This window comes from Talpa europaea (genome assembly GCF_964194135.1).
Source record: "Talpa europaea genome assembly, chromosome: 11".
Classification (NCBI taxonomy): Eukaryota; Metazoa; Chordata; class Mammalia; order Eulipotyphla; family Talpidae; genus Talpa; species Talpa europaea.
Genome location: NC_140078.1, coordinates 8,800,523 through 8,815,335, shown reverse-complemented (window position 1 = coordinate 8,815,335; position 14,813 = coordinate 8,800,523). Strand labels below are relative to the sequence as shown.

General features: G+C 45.0%; 1 protein-coding gene across 5 annotated transcripts in view; it reads right to left on the bottom strand.

Moving 5' to 3' along the window:
* The window catches only part of ZMYND8 (zinc finger MYND-type containing 8), a gene marked incomplete at both ends in the record, with an annotated part of 96,061 nt that overhangs the window by 43,567 nt on the left and 37,681 nt on the right, over positions 1-14,813 (bottom strand). For 4 of the 5 annotated variants that reach the window (XM_084246677.1, XM_084246675.1, XM_084246678.1 and 1 more), the window contains 6 exons: positions 143-220; positions 3,182-3,237; positions 6,063-6,150; positions 7,238-7,330; positions 9,906-10,019; positions 12,700-12,918. In XM_084246677.1, coding sequence (XP_084102803.1) covers positions 143-220; positions 3,182-3,237; positions 6,063-6,150; positions 7,238-7,330; positions 9,906-10,019; positions 12,700-12,918 — 648 coding nt within the window. The remainder of the gene's footprint in view (positions 1-142; positions 221-3,181; positions 3,238-6,062; positions 6,151-7,237; positions 7,331-9,905; positions 10,020-12,699; positions 12,919-14,813) is intronic. The other variant, XM_084246676.1, reaches the window with a different exon arrangement.

Below are 14,813 nucleotides of genomic sequence, written 5' to 3'. Positions count from 1 at the left end.
TACTCTCCCGTAATGTCATCAACAAAAAATTACTGAAAAACTTCAGCCAAGGTTTCATCCAATACGCCACCTGCAGAAAGCCGTCCTGGCCAGTCATGTCAAGGCACAGAATTCAGAAACAAAGAAAGGAAATCCAACTTACACAAGGCTCGCAAAACCAGTTATCTCGTTTTTGGCAAGCAGCTAGGTAACACTCTGGACATACTTCAATCTCATTCATCTGTAAAGCAAAAATAAGTTAGAACGAGTCACCCCAGGGCCCTCGCATGCGGTGGTCTTCCAGAAACGCACGATGAGCTCAGCAGGTGAGCCCAGAGTGGGATGCGTCCAAGTCCTTGTCACCAGCCCAAGACTTCCACCTCACCCAAGCCTCCATCCTCTCTCCCGGCCCACATGGCCCAGCTTCCACACGTGCTTGCACTGGGGTTCATTCTCACAGATACAGCAGCCAGAGCCACCTCCACACACAGGTCTGATCCTGTCCCTATCCTTAACCATGGTTCTCTTCTCTACTCGGGCAGCTCCACCCCACAGGGACATCTGACAATGTCCAGAAGCGATTTTGCTCATCACAGTTGGGGGAGTTTGCAATTAGAAATGATGATGATGAATGAGAGAGTTTTGAAAGACAAGAATTCTCCAGCCAAGGCTGAGAAACTAACAAGGAATCTAAAATACCTAATTGGTTCCTTCCAGGCCATCTGTGACCTGATCTCGGCATACCTATCTGAGTCCCCCAGCCTCTCCCATGCCACACTCCATTCCTATGCATCTCTAATCACACTCTCTAAAGTGGTTCATTAATACCTCACTGCCCTAGTTTATTTCCATTCACAACAACCTGATCGTTCTATGATGTAATGGTCTCCTCCCTCCTGAGCAGTGTCCCCTACAGCCATCACTATCACTTAGAATCAGGGCCTACAAGCCCCATACTTCATCTGAATGCAGACAACCATCTGCTAGCTCTGAAACTGTAGGAAACGGTGTTCTAAGCCCCTATTTCCTCATCAACAGGATGGGTGCGAGAGCAGCACCTGTCAAACAGGCTCATAAAAATTATATAAGCCTTCAAGTGACATAGTAATCAATATATTTAGCAAAGGTTTAAAGTGGGCTGGTGTCACTCTAAGTATCCTACGGGTATTAACTCACTTATTCCTCACAAACCCCAAGATGAGATTATTAAGCTGCCCCAGGTCTCACCACGGCAAACTGGAAGGACCTGGAATTGAACCAAGCATTGGGCTCAAGCCCACACACTTCACCACGGCCCTGTGAGTTACTAGTAGCTTCTGGTCCTCAAGCTTGTTTCTGTGTCTCTTACATCATGAAAAGTGTCAGATACATAGTAGATGCTCAACAGTTATTTATGATGAAATATATTCATATATGTTTATATTCCACAGATGAGTGAAGCCATCCAGTATCTGTCTTTTACTGTTTGATTCATTTCACTCAATATAATCACCTCAAGGTCCATCCATTGTCCCGATGGCAATCATTTCCTCTTCACAGCTATATAATACTCCACTGCGTATATATTACACAATTTCTCAATTGGTATTAACTTATTTTCTGACTTAACAGGTCAATGAATAAATGAGTGAATGAATGAATAAACGAATGAACAGTAGATCATATTTCTACCTTTCACCCACTCAACTTCTGGGCTATTCCAGAAGCACTGATAGGGAAAATAAGTGGTAACATCAGGCCAGGTCAGCCCTGACCTTGGAGTTCACAAAGCAGCCATGTGTGACCAACAAGCTGATTCAGAAATGGCAGGTAAAGATGGGGAGGCGGTGTCAGTAAATTTTACCATCAGGCAGTCTACCCATTAAACGCCTCAGCTTATGATCCCAAATGCAGGGAAAGAGATGAACCCATGGGGGAAAGCAACTAGACATGCCCACAAGAACCTCAAATCACAGTGAACTTATAAATCGTACATCATTTGTCACCAAAGAAATGCAAACCAGGGCCTCCCTGGAGGCCTAAGGGTTAAGTCTCAGTGTTATCAAGCTATCACTGCCACGACCTGAGTTCGATCTCCAGCCAGGCAGCTGACCCACATGGCACAGCAGACCTCTCCTCTCTCGCCCGCTGCTCCCCTCAGCAGTGTATTTCAGTGGATCTACCTGTTCTGCTCCCCACTGTCTCTGGTGAATCCTCTCACCCTCCACACCTCTGGCTTATACCCTGCACCTCTGGCTTATTTATTTATTTTGCAGACTCTCCTGGAGGGGTAGCTGTAGGGATTTGGGGATTTGCTTATATCTTCTATGCAAAATAAATAAATAAATACTAAAGGGGGGGCAAACCTAAATTATAGTGAAATGCCACTGTTTTCACAGATCACCCCAGAGAGAGACACAGACATCCCTCTGGAAAGCACACAGCATACCACACCTCCGCTCCAGGTTGCTGGACCGGGAACTCTCCACCCAGAGCTCTGTCAGGGCTACAGCACTTCTAAAAATTACACTGGGGAAATCATCAGGGCAGCAAGGAAAACTCTTGTTCTCCCTGTTGTTCCATTACAAGGAAAACACGCACACTAAGAGAAAAATGCAGATCTAACACACTCTACGAACACACGTTAGGGACAAATCCTAACTTATCACAAGGCTGCCTCAAAGGCAGCGAGTGAACATATGAAATGCAGAGACAGGGTGGAGGTTGTTCCACCGTAAGATTGCCACCCCAGCCTGTCATACCACCACCAGAACCTCAGGGCGCACGAGCCCGCAGGGTCTCTCATCCACACCCTCAAAACTCTCCTGGACACCAGGGCCACTCTCTAAAAACCAGCAGGACCTGTCCCCAAACAGCCTCAACAAGGACCCCGAAAGGGACCTCACTCAAGGCCACAGACCGTGGGACAAAGGAATTCAGAACACTGTGTAACCACCCTCAGGACACTTGACTCAAGGCTGGGAACGGAAAGATCATTTCCATCTCCCTGCCTACATCAGGCTGAGGTGAGGGTGATATGTAACACGCGTTGCTCTTATTTTCCTTAAAGAGAGAGGGGAGCCGCTGTCCACACCACAAACAAATCCCCAAATCCCCACAGCTACCCCTCCAGGAGATTCTGCAAATGCAAACCTGAGCCACCCCCCCACCCCACCCCGCTCACACTGGGCACGCGGACACGGGACAAGAGACACACACATACCTCGTGCTCACAGATTTTGATGACCACTTTCGCTATTTGCGTCAATTTGTGATTTCCTAAGGGAATAAAAAAATAGGATTAATCCCACTGGAAACACCGTAATACCTGCCGTTGGAATAGCATTTCCACTCACAACCTTCTGCTTTCCCCCAGGATAAAGCTTTGCAAAGTTAAAAATCTAAAGTTTCTGGCTTGTAACATAATTCAAGTGATGTGACTTTTCCCATGGACAGTGACCAGTCTTGGGAATCTCGATGTCGCCTTATCTGCAACTGGCGACTTGTGTGGGGTGTCCTAGCATCCAGGGACTGACACTGCAATGGGGTGTTTGTCTTCTAAAGGTTCGTATTAGTGGCAAGGGGTCTTATTCCATGCGTTGTCCCAGAACCCATCCTTAGAAGGCTCTGGGGGAAGGAAGGCATTGAAATGAGTAGCTCCGGGCCAACGCAAAGGTTCCCATTTCATTCATGAGTTAAGTCAAGGCTCACAGGAATGTCTGTGAGACGAGACATTTATCCAGTAAGTTAGGGAACAGGATCTCACTCTAAATCCCTCCCCTTTGCACAAAACCAGAGGCCAAGGATGATCAAAAAGCCATGTTTTCCTCACACTTTATAGCGTAACTTATTACTCAAAAAGATTTCATATACCCATACAGGCACGCAGGATAACTCGGCTATAACTGGCTCAGAAGTCTGTTAACTCTGTATCCAACAAGCCACTTAAGTGTCCGGTGGCAACAGGTCAGGCAGGAGTTTCCTTGTTCAGAGCTCTCTCCCCACAGCCACTGGCCACCTGCCGTGTCGCCATTTCCAGCCACCTGACCTCACTCACTTGTTTACATGAGTTTATAGACTTACTCGAATTCCCGACACCTAGTGACACCCTCCCCTTGCCGGAGCCCCAGCCCAGCTAGGAGTAAATGACCATCATGTGCTTTGAGCTGACACTCATTTGTGTATCTTCCCTGAAACATTAGCTACCAGTCTCTGCGGGGCCCAGGGCTACACAGGGAGCATCTGCCCATGGAGTTCATATCCCTGTGAGCAACACAAACGAAAACAGCACCAGCCGGACAGTGTGAGGAAGCAAGAGGTCCTACAAGAGCCCCTTGTGTGCTCTGCATATTGAGGGTCCTCAGAGCACAGAGAACAGAGTCTGAGCACAAGGGGAAGCCATCAAGGCACAGAGAAGAGTGTTCTCAACCCATGAAAAGACAACAAACAAAACCTGATCCATAATATAAAAAACTCCTACATTCAACAATAAAAGAATAATTGAGTTTCTCAATGAGCAAAAGATACAAAGTTACTTTATAAATATATATACAAACACACAAATGACTAATGTGTACATGAAATGATACTTAGTACCATTAATCATTCTAGAAAGGAAATTAAAACTGCCATGACATATTTCACACCCTCAAGAATGACTAAAATTAAAGACAGCTAATACCAAGTGTTGCCAATGGTGGAGCAATTAAGTCGCTCACATTCACAGCTAGAAGTATAAATGAGACCACTGCTTTGCAAGCAGGCAAAAGTCTTGTAAAGTTAGATGGAAACCTTTCCATGATGCAGCGATATCACTCCTCAGTATGTATCCAAGAGAAAAAGAACTGTATGTCCACACGAGGACAAGTACAAGAATGCTGAGTGGCTTTATTCTACAGTCAAAAGTTGAAAACAAGCCCAATATTCATCAACATCACCAAGGTGAATGGATAAATGGTATGTTGATAAATGAAAAAAAAAAAAAATCACTCAACAGGGCCTCCCAGGTGGCGCAGTGGGTTGAGCACCGCACTGTGAAGCTGTCCGCAGCTTCTGCAGCACGGGTTCAATTCCCGGCCAGCCAGGGAGAAACGCAGACCTCTCCTTCCTTGCCTGCTGCTCCCCTCAGCAGTGTCTTCGGTCTGTCTGCCTGTTCTGCTCCCCACTCTGTCTCTGGTGAAATCTCTCACCATGTGGCGCCTCTGACTGTACCCCAGTTCTTATATAAATAAATAAATCTTTAAAAAAAAATCAGGGCCTCCCCTGGTGGCGCAGTGGTTGAGCGCTGGGTTGCGAAGCTGCCCGCAGCCTCTGCAGTGCTGGTTTGATCCCCGGGTGCCGGTGAGGTCCCACATGGTGCGACAGACCGCTCCCGCTGCTCCCCTCAGCAGTGTATTTCGTCAGTCTGCCTGTTCTGTTCCCCGCTCTGACTCTGGTGAATTCTCCCACCCTCCATGCTTCTGACTGTACCCAGTGCTTGTATAAATAAATCTTTTTTAAAAAAATTAAAAATAAATAAATAAATAAAAAATTTTTGAAAATCATTCAACAATCAAAAGAAATGAGCCATTGGTACACACGACAGCATGGCTGACCCCAAAATATTCCACTGTATGAAAGTACCAAGACACAAGAATTGAATCTCTTGACACCACTGACAGGCAATTCTATGCAAAACTAATCTATCGTGACAGAAAACAGAACAGTAGTTCCCTTCGAGGAGGTTCGATTTACTGGAAAGGGGCAAATGGGAATATAATAAAGTAATGGAAATATTCCGAGTCTTACCTGAGGTTGTACCTACACATTTATCAAATTTATGGAATGTACATGGAAATTCTAAGCACTATGTTGTAAAATAAGGCTTTTCAAAAGGACAGGGATCAGCATCCTATGGTCACGAGCCACTTTGGATGTCAGCTCACACCTTAAAATGCATGTCATCACCGCCCCCTCTTATCACACATATTAGTTATCTATATGCACGCAGTCTCAGCTACTGGCCCTGATGCATGAACCAAGCACCTGATTTTTTGCATGAAAGATGGTAAATGAGCAACACACGCAGCATACGCTCCTCCGTTGGAGTCATCTAAGTCACTCACCCCCGTTATAAATGATGCAGTTATGCAGAATCCACTTTGCATCCGCCAGGAAGGCCTCTGTGCAGCCATACATTTTCTTTTTAGCGTTCTGGGGAGAAAAGCAGGGTGCAAGGTCATTGGGGAGTCTTAACACGCTGCCACCAATAACACCTGTGTCCCCACGTAATTTTCTGAGCAGTCATTTGCCAAATTAATTAATGCCGTTACTCATTTCCCAAGATGCTATTGTATTTGAGATATCTAACTAAAAAAATGTATTCATTAAATTCAGGACACTAACTTGAATTTTCTCGTAACAGCTGTCATTTCTCAAGCAGCTTCTTCTTATGAACCAGGATCCTTTATAGAATTATGTACCTGTTATTCATTGTACAGTCTCAGGACTGAGAACTCAATGGAGCAATTACTATGATCCCCATTTCAGAGACAGGGAAACTGAGGTCTGTTAAGGATTATCAAGAGTTCCCAAGTTATTACTGTATGAAGCTAGGATTCCAACCCCATGTTTTTTGAATACCATGAGGATACACAGAATTTTCTAGAGCTGGATTTACTGCTGGAGTGGGAGTAGGGGAGGGTCATCAATTTCTCCTCATCCATGATTTTTCTTTACCCACATTTTGTTGCCCCCAGTATGAAAATCAACCCCAGAATGGCGGGTACAATCTCAAGTGTTACAAGTGTAATTTTCAGCCTGGAATTTGAGTGTGAGCCTTTTACAAACACCTTTAGGCATTAAAGAAATATCCTTATTGGTAGAATAATTCAAGTTCTAAGAAGCCACATCTTTAATGCTAATCTGGAAGTTTCCCAGACACTTAATTTTCTCTTCTTGCCTCCTGCTGCTCTCATTAGCACCTCCAAAAGAAAGAGGAGTTAAGACTCAATCAAATCACCAATTTTCAGAAGCTGCGGCTTTTTCAGGTTGAAAGTTGGAATCACTAGCAGAAGTAATGTTTGGAGCTAATCAGCGGATTTCAACACTCCGCTGCAATCCTTGGAAGAAAGTTATAGATGAGGTTCACGGATCAAGAGTTCTTCCATCCAAATACAAACGGAGCAGGGAAAATGCAGAGGAACAGCTAACTTGAGATGGCGCACGGGATGTAAGGGAGAACCTTTGGTCATCTCAACAAGCACGGACTACCGTGGAGAGGTTCTGTGATGGAGCCAACCTTTTCCAATGTACAAAGGTCCATGGGATGGAAGATATACTCTGCGTAGTCTGGATGCTGTTCCAATGGAACAGGCTTCTGGAATGCATCTGTCTATAAGAAAAAGAAAGGAGACACACTGACACAATCCGTCACAGCTGCAGGATCCCAGCATGAATGTTAGTGAGCACTTGAAAAAGGAAACCACTTTGCAGACAACACAGAAAGGTTTCCAGGAAGATGGCCTTGAGGATCTCTAAATTGGTTCACCTTCTAATCCTGGCTGGTGATCAATAATCATAGGCTCACTTGTGTGATGGTTTCTTATTTGTTTTATTTTCACTCTATACCCAAATGACAGGTCCTGTCCTCTTGTATTAGGAGTGACAAGAGACATGCTGTCTGTTACCAAGACCTGGATTCGAGGTGAGCTGATCTGCACACTGCAAATGCCCACAATTAAAACTGACAGCAGATGAAACCTTGCCACACCCAGACCTAGCACACCAATACCGTGCTCTTAAATGTCAACAGATACTTTACAGATGGGGACTCCTGGATAGTGAAATGGTGCAGCTCCTTTGAAAATGCAGGCTGGGGGCCTAGAGGTTGAGTCTCAGCACTATCGCCGTGACAGCCTGAGTTCGATCCCTGGCCAGGGAACTAACCCACATGGCACAGAAGACCTCTCCTGTCTAGCTCGCTGCTCCCCTCAGCAGTTTATTTCAGTAGATCCCCCTGCTCTGCTCCCCACTCTGTCTCTGGTGAATTCTCTCACCCCACCCCCGGCCCCACACACACATACACCACACCTCTAGCTTATACCCAAGTTCTTCTACACAAAAATAAATGAGTGTTTTTTAAAAAAAGAATGAAAAGTCAGACTGCTTTCAACAAAGGGGCTGCGCGTTCAAGGTTTCCTTCTCAGTCATTTACTCAAGCCTCACTGGAACCGGCTCAAAATGCAAGGCTCGTTTGTTCATGGGTGTTTGTGTTTATCAATAAAAAGATTTTAATTGAATTAAATACCCAATTATACTCCAGCAAGCATGTGAACGGGTCACCACAAGCAGTCACTTGAGTCCTCTTTCACAGAAAAGGGATGTTTGGCCATTTTATTTATTTAATTTTTTTTAAGATTTATTTATTTATTCATATAAGCACTGGGTACAGTCAGAAGAGTGGGAGGATGGGAGAATTCACCAGAGCCAGAGTGCGGAGCAGAACAGGCAGACTGATGAAGTACACTGCTGAGAGGAGCAGCGGGCAGCAGGAGAGGTCTATGCGTCATGTGGGACCCTCACCAGCAGCCAGGGATCGAACCGGCGCTGCAAAGGCTGCAGGCAGCTTCGCAGCCCAGCACTCAACTGCTGCGCCACCAGGAGGCCCCTGTTGGGCCATTTTAAAGTTGAAGAGATGCTTCAACAAAATCAGTAACTTTCTGCCCTGACTGGTTTCATATCAAACAAAGTATGTGAGAAAGCAACGCTTTCTTTGATGTTTCCTTTTGGCTTGTAATTCTTTTGTGTTGACAAGTCTACATGAATCTATTCTTTTTGTAAACAGTCTTCGGCAGATATAATTTAACCTGTGAAAAGCAGGAAGTAATTCTTTGTCACTCAACATGAAAAAGACTCTACAGTAAGACAACTTTTTTTTCTTTTTTTACCAAACTGAGGCTAAAAACTTTGCTTTCATGGACTGAGATTTTTGTGAAGAGACAAACAGATCCCCAATTTAGCAACAACCAATCAGCACGAAGAACTGTTTTCATCATATCCAATTTCAGAGTAGAAACTCAAAACTGAAGTGTGTTGATTTTTTTTTTTTAAGAAATTAAACCACAGTGGCTATTAAAAGCCCCCAAGGTTCTACCTTCCTGTATTTTCACCTAACTTAGAAAACAAACCTTGAAGAGTTTCACAAAGGTCACCTGCCAACAGATGGTGCAAATCAGAAAGAGACACACCTCCCCCTCCAAATATCTTTAGATTCACCCTTTGGGAAAGTGACAATGTTGATTATATTGTAATAACACAGTGTTTTTAAAAAACAATGTTTTGCTGCCACCTTTTTGAAGACTGTCACCAAAAACTGCAACCAACATACAGCTACAACATGTAAGATGTCTACAACTCTCAGGAGGAAACCACAGTGTACAGAATTTGCCAGGTACGTGTGGCAACCAGGCTGTCACATCCAGATTTTCCTTCAAAGGCCACAGCTGTACATCAATCTCACTTCAAAAGTGAAGAACAAGCCAAATTCTCACTCTTTATGGGAATCTCCCCGGGTTGAGTTTGACTTGAAGGTCCCATCATCAACCAGAACATGGTTGTCAAGAAGCTGGTTGTACTCAGCTCTCTCACGGAGATAAAGTTTTACTAATTCCTCCGGGAAGGAACACAAAATTCCCCCTTCAAAACCAATCAGAATTTTAAATACCCGCCGACTTCTGACTGTACATTATTTCCCGATTAAACTCTTCTGGGACAGAGTGCTCGGTAGAGAGAAGTATCTTAAGGCCATGACACCTTCGATTTCATTTACAGATATTTGAATTCAAGCAAGATGGTCCAAAGATATGCACAGGTGTCTGAAAAGCTAAGACAATAAGGAATAAGACTGTTAACCCAACAAGATTCACCAAGTCCACAGACACCGAGACCAAAAGGAACTTTCTTCTTACCCCCGGCTGCTTCATTTTCTGAATGGCAAACTTGAGCAGGTAGGACAGCTGTTCAATGGTGAGCATGGTCATGGCTTTGCTCTGGGTCTCGATGCATTCTGCTACTGTGATCTTCTGCAAGCCAAGATCACATAAACATCCAGTTAGGGGAAAAGGCACTGCCAATGTACTCACTTCCCTTCCCTCCTGCCTATCCAATCAGCTAACCCTGAAGTCATCATTCCCACCTAATTGAGATCTGCTGCTTTGTCCGACAAGGACCTCAGTCCACTTGACCAATGGGTACCGGCATCAGTGCAAAATGGAGAAGGCCGTTGATCCACAAACTACATTATCAGCATGAGGCTTGAGCTCAGGAGGATGCCCTACTCTGAGAAGGAAGCAGGGCCCTGAAAACTCGTCATTACTGTGACCTTGGGTTTCAGGAATGGGATGTGAAAGGAAAAGCCACTGTTGGTTTCGGGGTGCTCACACCTAACAATGAGTCAGCCCCTTAATTTGAGCTCTTAAGGTTCTGCATTCTGCTACTGTGATCTTTCAGGAAACTGACAAGGCATCAACTCACTGACATCACCGATGAAAAAGGGACAGCTTTCCCTGTAGAATTAGTCTCCTGCTAATTCTGAAGTCTCTAAACACGACTTTGTTCTCCGTCACCGACGTGTACCCACTCAGGCCATAAATGTCATCTTGTATGGGAAATTCTCCTTAAAGAGACCCAGAGAAATGTCTGAAACCGCATTCTGCTATGCAAATCTGGTGCTATTTCAGGGCTTCAAAATCCTTAGGTAGCAGCAACAACAAAAATAGCCAATTCTGATGATGTCAGGAAACACTCTTCCACCATCTGTGCAGGGAGAGCTGAGAAAAGTTGTCCCCAATTCATTTGGATTTAGTTCCCATTCCTCATATCTCTAGATGCTCCAAAAGGAACTCTTCATGCACCTGTTTGGTCATCGAGGAAAAGGGCATTGTGTGAGTTGCTCCAAGACACACAAATCCAATGGCTGAGCCACCAGAATCCAGCGGATGGATCAACAATTCACCCCCGAGAGACCTGGGGACCCTACAGCTCAGATATCAGACACACAACACCTGTCTGTTTGCATTCAAGTCCATTTCCAGGTAACTACCCATGGTGAACCCCTCAGCAGCCTGCTCACCTCCTCTCCCTTCACCCCAGGTCCTTGCTCCTGACGGGAATGTCTGGTCCCCACAATACAGACTGAAGGCACCAGATACGCATTTCCAGTCTTTTCTACGCCAGATCTGGAGGCCCTATCCTCACCAATGGGCCCAGGGCGCGTCAGCTGGAGGTTGCAGGCAACGTGTTCGGCTGGACCAAAACAGACACTCTTCTGAGGGGGGCTTTGTGCAGGGAATGAGCTAAAACCACAGGCATCTGATGGACCCATGGAAGTGATGGAAGGTCTACCACTGAAAAACTCTGGCCTGGCCCTGCTGCTGGGTTCTTTCCACACATGTTAATAGTAAATCCCTCGTCTTAGCAACCTTCCCTCAAGAACCATTGTTCAAAACAAAAGCATCCTATGTTTGAGCATCTATCGCATTGCAATATTAAATAAAGAAGCATCGCTCAAGACCAAGGTTCCAATCCACACACTTCACGTGGCACCCGGAGGCCAGCTTCTCCTGAGGACACCGCTGAGCAAGGTGCCCACAAATCCTTCTACAGTAAACCAAACACCACAACCAGCCATGTTTGGCAAGTTTAGGTGCTGAACACCATTAAAATATCATGATCACACTGACCTGACATCTAATTTCTTTCCCTGCACAAAAGCAATGCCATAGATACCATATCACAGAAGTCTGGGAGACGCTCCCCATTTCACGGAGAGAAAGCTTCCTCATTTGACAACGAATGCCAATAAACCTCAGACTCCAAATGAGATTCCATGATTAAATGATTGTGTCGATGACATTCTTACGTCTGAGATTTTGGAAAAATGTCCTTGTTGGGAGTTGCCGGGAACAGAAGCCACATTAGAACAGCGGGCACCCTTGATATGCAGTTGAACAAAGAGGATTCAGACTACCAAGAATGAAATGCATGGGCCCCTCCGCCAGGGTATTGGGCTTCTGCAGGTGCTTCCTGGGTCCTGTGCCTGTAGCGCCCTCTGCAGGGAGAGCAGAAGGTCTTCCCCACGGCTCCCTCTTCACCTTCTCCAGGTCATCCTCAGATCCAAGCGAGGACTCCCATCCACTTCGTTTAAAATGGAAACATTCTACATCCCACACACTCTCTATTCCTCATCTTCATGTTCCCTGGAACACTCTTCTTCTAACACACTGTAGATGACTTTATTTTGGCTCTTTGTCCTTTTCTTCTGCAAGGAATGTGGCTCACGTCTCTTTTCTATCACTTTGGACTCCCCCTGGCACCTAACGGAGCCCCTGGAGAGACGGGTGGCATGAGCACCTTGGCAACCCCACGGAAGCCACACAGACACTGGTCTTCCCAGCTTGGCCACTGCTGGAGGTTCAAGAGACTGAGTCCATGAAAATTTCTGAAAAATTCATCCTAAGAAAATCATAGAAGGCTGCAGATCTCAACACGATCCAGACCCGCGAAGAAGCAAAAATAATATTCAGTGCAACTCTTTCCAACAGCTGCAGTGCTGAGGCTGTGCCGATGCTGGTCCAGAAAGAGGCCTCCCAGATCAAGCAGATGGAAGGAGCTGCATCCGGACGATTTGGACAATTAAAAATAAAGGGGAAAGAGAAAGGAGAGGAAACGAGGCAGGTCATGCATTCATCATCAGGAACTAACCTCACATTCAGGACAAAACCAGTCCCCCTCTGGTTCCGATGTCAGTCTCAGACACTTAGCGTGATAAACCCGGGGACAGAGCTCACAGCAAAGGACTTGGCCTTCCCGGTGACAAACCCAGCAGTAGAAATCATTTCGTCCATCCTGCGGTACAACATCAACAGGGTCTGTGGTGAGTGGCTGCTTCATATAGTAAAACGGACCATGTCTTAGTTCTGACTGAAATGTAGGCAAGAAAGACAGGTTCGGTTTCAAAACAAATGTGCATTCTCAAAAGGAAGTTGAACAAATACATCAACACAACACAAGTATAGCATTTCACACATTCATTAAAAAGCCATCTGGGGGCCTCCCTAGTGGCACAAGGGGTTAAGACTTCAACCTATGAACCTATCCGCAGCCTCTGCAGCACGAGTTCAATCCCCAGCCTGCCAGGGAGCTACCCACATGGCGCAGCAGACCTCTCCTGACTCGCCCACTGCTCCCCTCAGCAGTGTATTTCTGTCAATCTGCCTGTTTGTTCTGTTCCCCACTCTGTCTCTGGTGAATCCTCTCAACCCCCACACCTCTGGTCTTTACCCCAGCTCTTGTATGCATAAATAAATAAATCTTTTTTAAAAAAAAGCCATCTTGGGTTACTCGATTAAATACAGAATTTGCAGGTTGTCAGAGATTAAGATTCTTTTTCTTGTATTTCTTAGGAGGTGCTGGGTTAAAAACTAGCATCTAAGAATTAGCAGGCACCCAAGCAGGGTTGCACAACCACCACCACCCAGATACATGCATTCAAATTTTCACTCTCCCAGCTGCTTGGGTGAGCTCTTAACCTCTCGGTTTCAATTTTCTCATCTGTAAAATGGGGATAAAAACATGTAGCTTTGGCATCCTGGTTGAGATTAAATGCACTGAACACAGTATTGTGACAACAGAGCTCTTAGTGAGGTTAAAAAGCCACCATGCAGAGGGTTCAATGTACAATGTCAACATAAATATGGAAATCTGCCCTGGGATTCTTTCAACAGCAGGCATTTGGATTTGAGCCACCGAAAACGGGTCACCGGTTTTTTTAAGTCTACCCCCAAAGCATAAAGTACTGATGAGCCAACGAGAGCCTCTTGAAGTCATGATTCTTGAATGAGGGTAGGTTCTCATATTTGCGAAGTAGTCTCGTCTCCAGTTTAGGACCAAAGAGAGCAGAAAGACGAGATGGGAGGCCAGTTCACGGCAGCCACCCCTTCCCTCTACTACAACATCAGGAGAAACATGTACCTGATGATTCTGCTCTGAATCCAGCAGCCAACTCTGAACATGTAAAATTACCCATTAGTGAGACTTCTATCAGAGACCACTAAGAAATCCTGTCTGAGAAGAGAAGAGAGCCTGGTAATAAGCACCACAATGACCTGGTAACTATGTGACCTTGAGGGTTACACAATCCAGCAGCCAAAGAGCCAGGGTTAACAGCTTAGCTGCAGCCACAGGACCTACCTGTGAATACACCTCATAGTAGAAAAAGTGGTTTTTATCCTTCAAGAAAACAACAATTTCAGTTGATATTGTGAATGAGGATCTTTTCTATTTTATTTTCTAAAGAGCTAATGTTTGGTACATAGAAAAGCTGTTCGATTTTTAACAGTGACCTCACCTGTAAACAATTCTAATAGCTTATTGATTCAAAAAAAAAAAGTCTTATCACCTCTAAGGAACAAGGGTTTTGTCTGTTCATGTCTAATATTTTTACATGACTCTTGTTGTTTTCCTTATTTCAATGGCTAGGTCCCCAGAATAAAGAGAAAGTGGTCAAGACTGCAGGCACCTCATCTCATTCCTGGTTTTTAATGATGAAATTTTAATGTTCTCAAAATGCCCATGACATCTACCCTCCTTGATAAAGAGCCTCACAGATGCTTATTTAGCAGATCTGTTTAACAATCCTTCCAAGCCTCTCTGCTCTCATTGCTACTAGGAAAACAGCAAAGATGTACAGGGTGGTTACATAATTCCTGAGCCCAGTCACTGCCCTGTTTCAGTTCAGTGCTGAAGACAGAACTCCCCTTGGTTTCCAGTGGATAACTATTGTTATCATATTGTTACTATATTCTTTCCACCTTCCA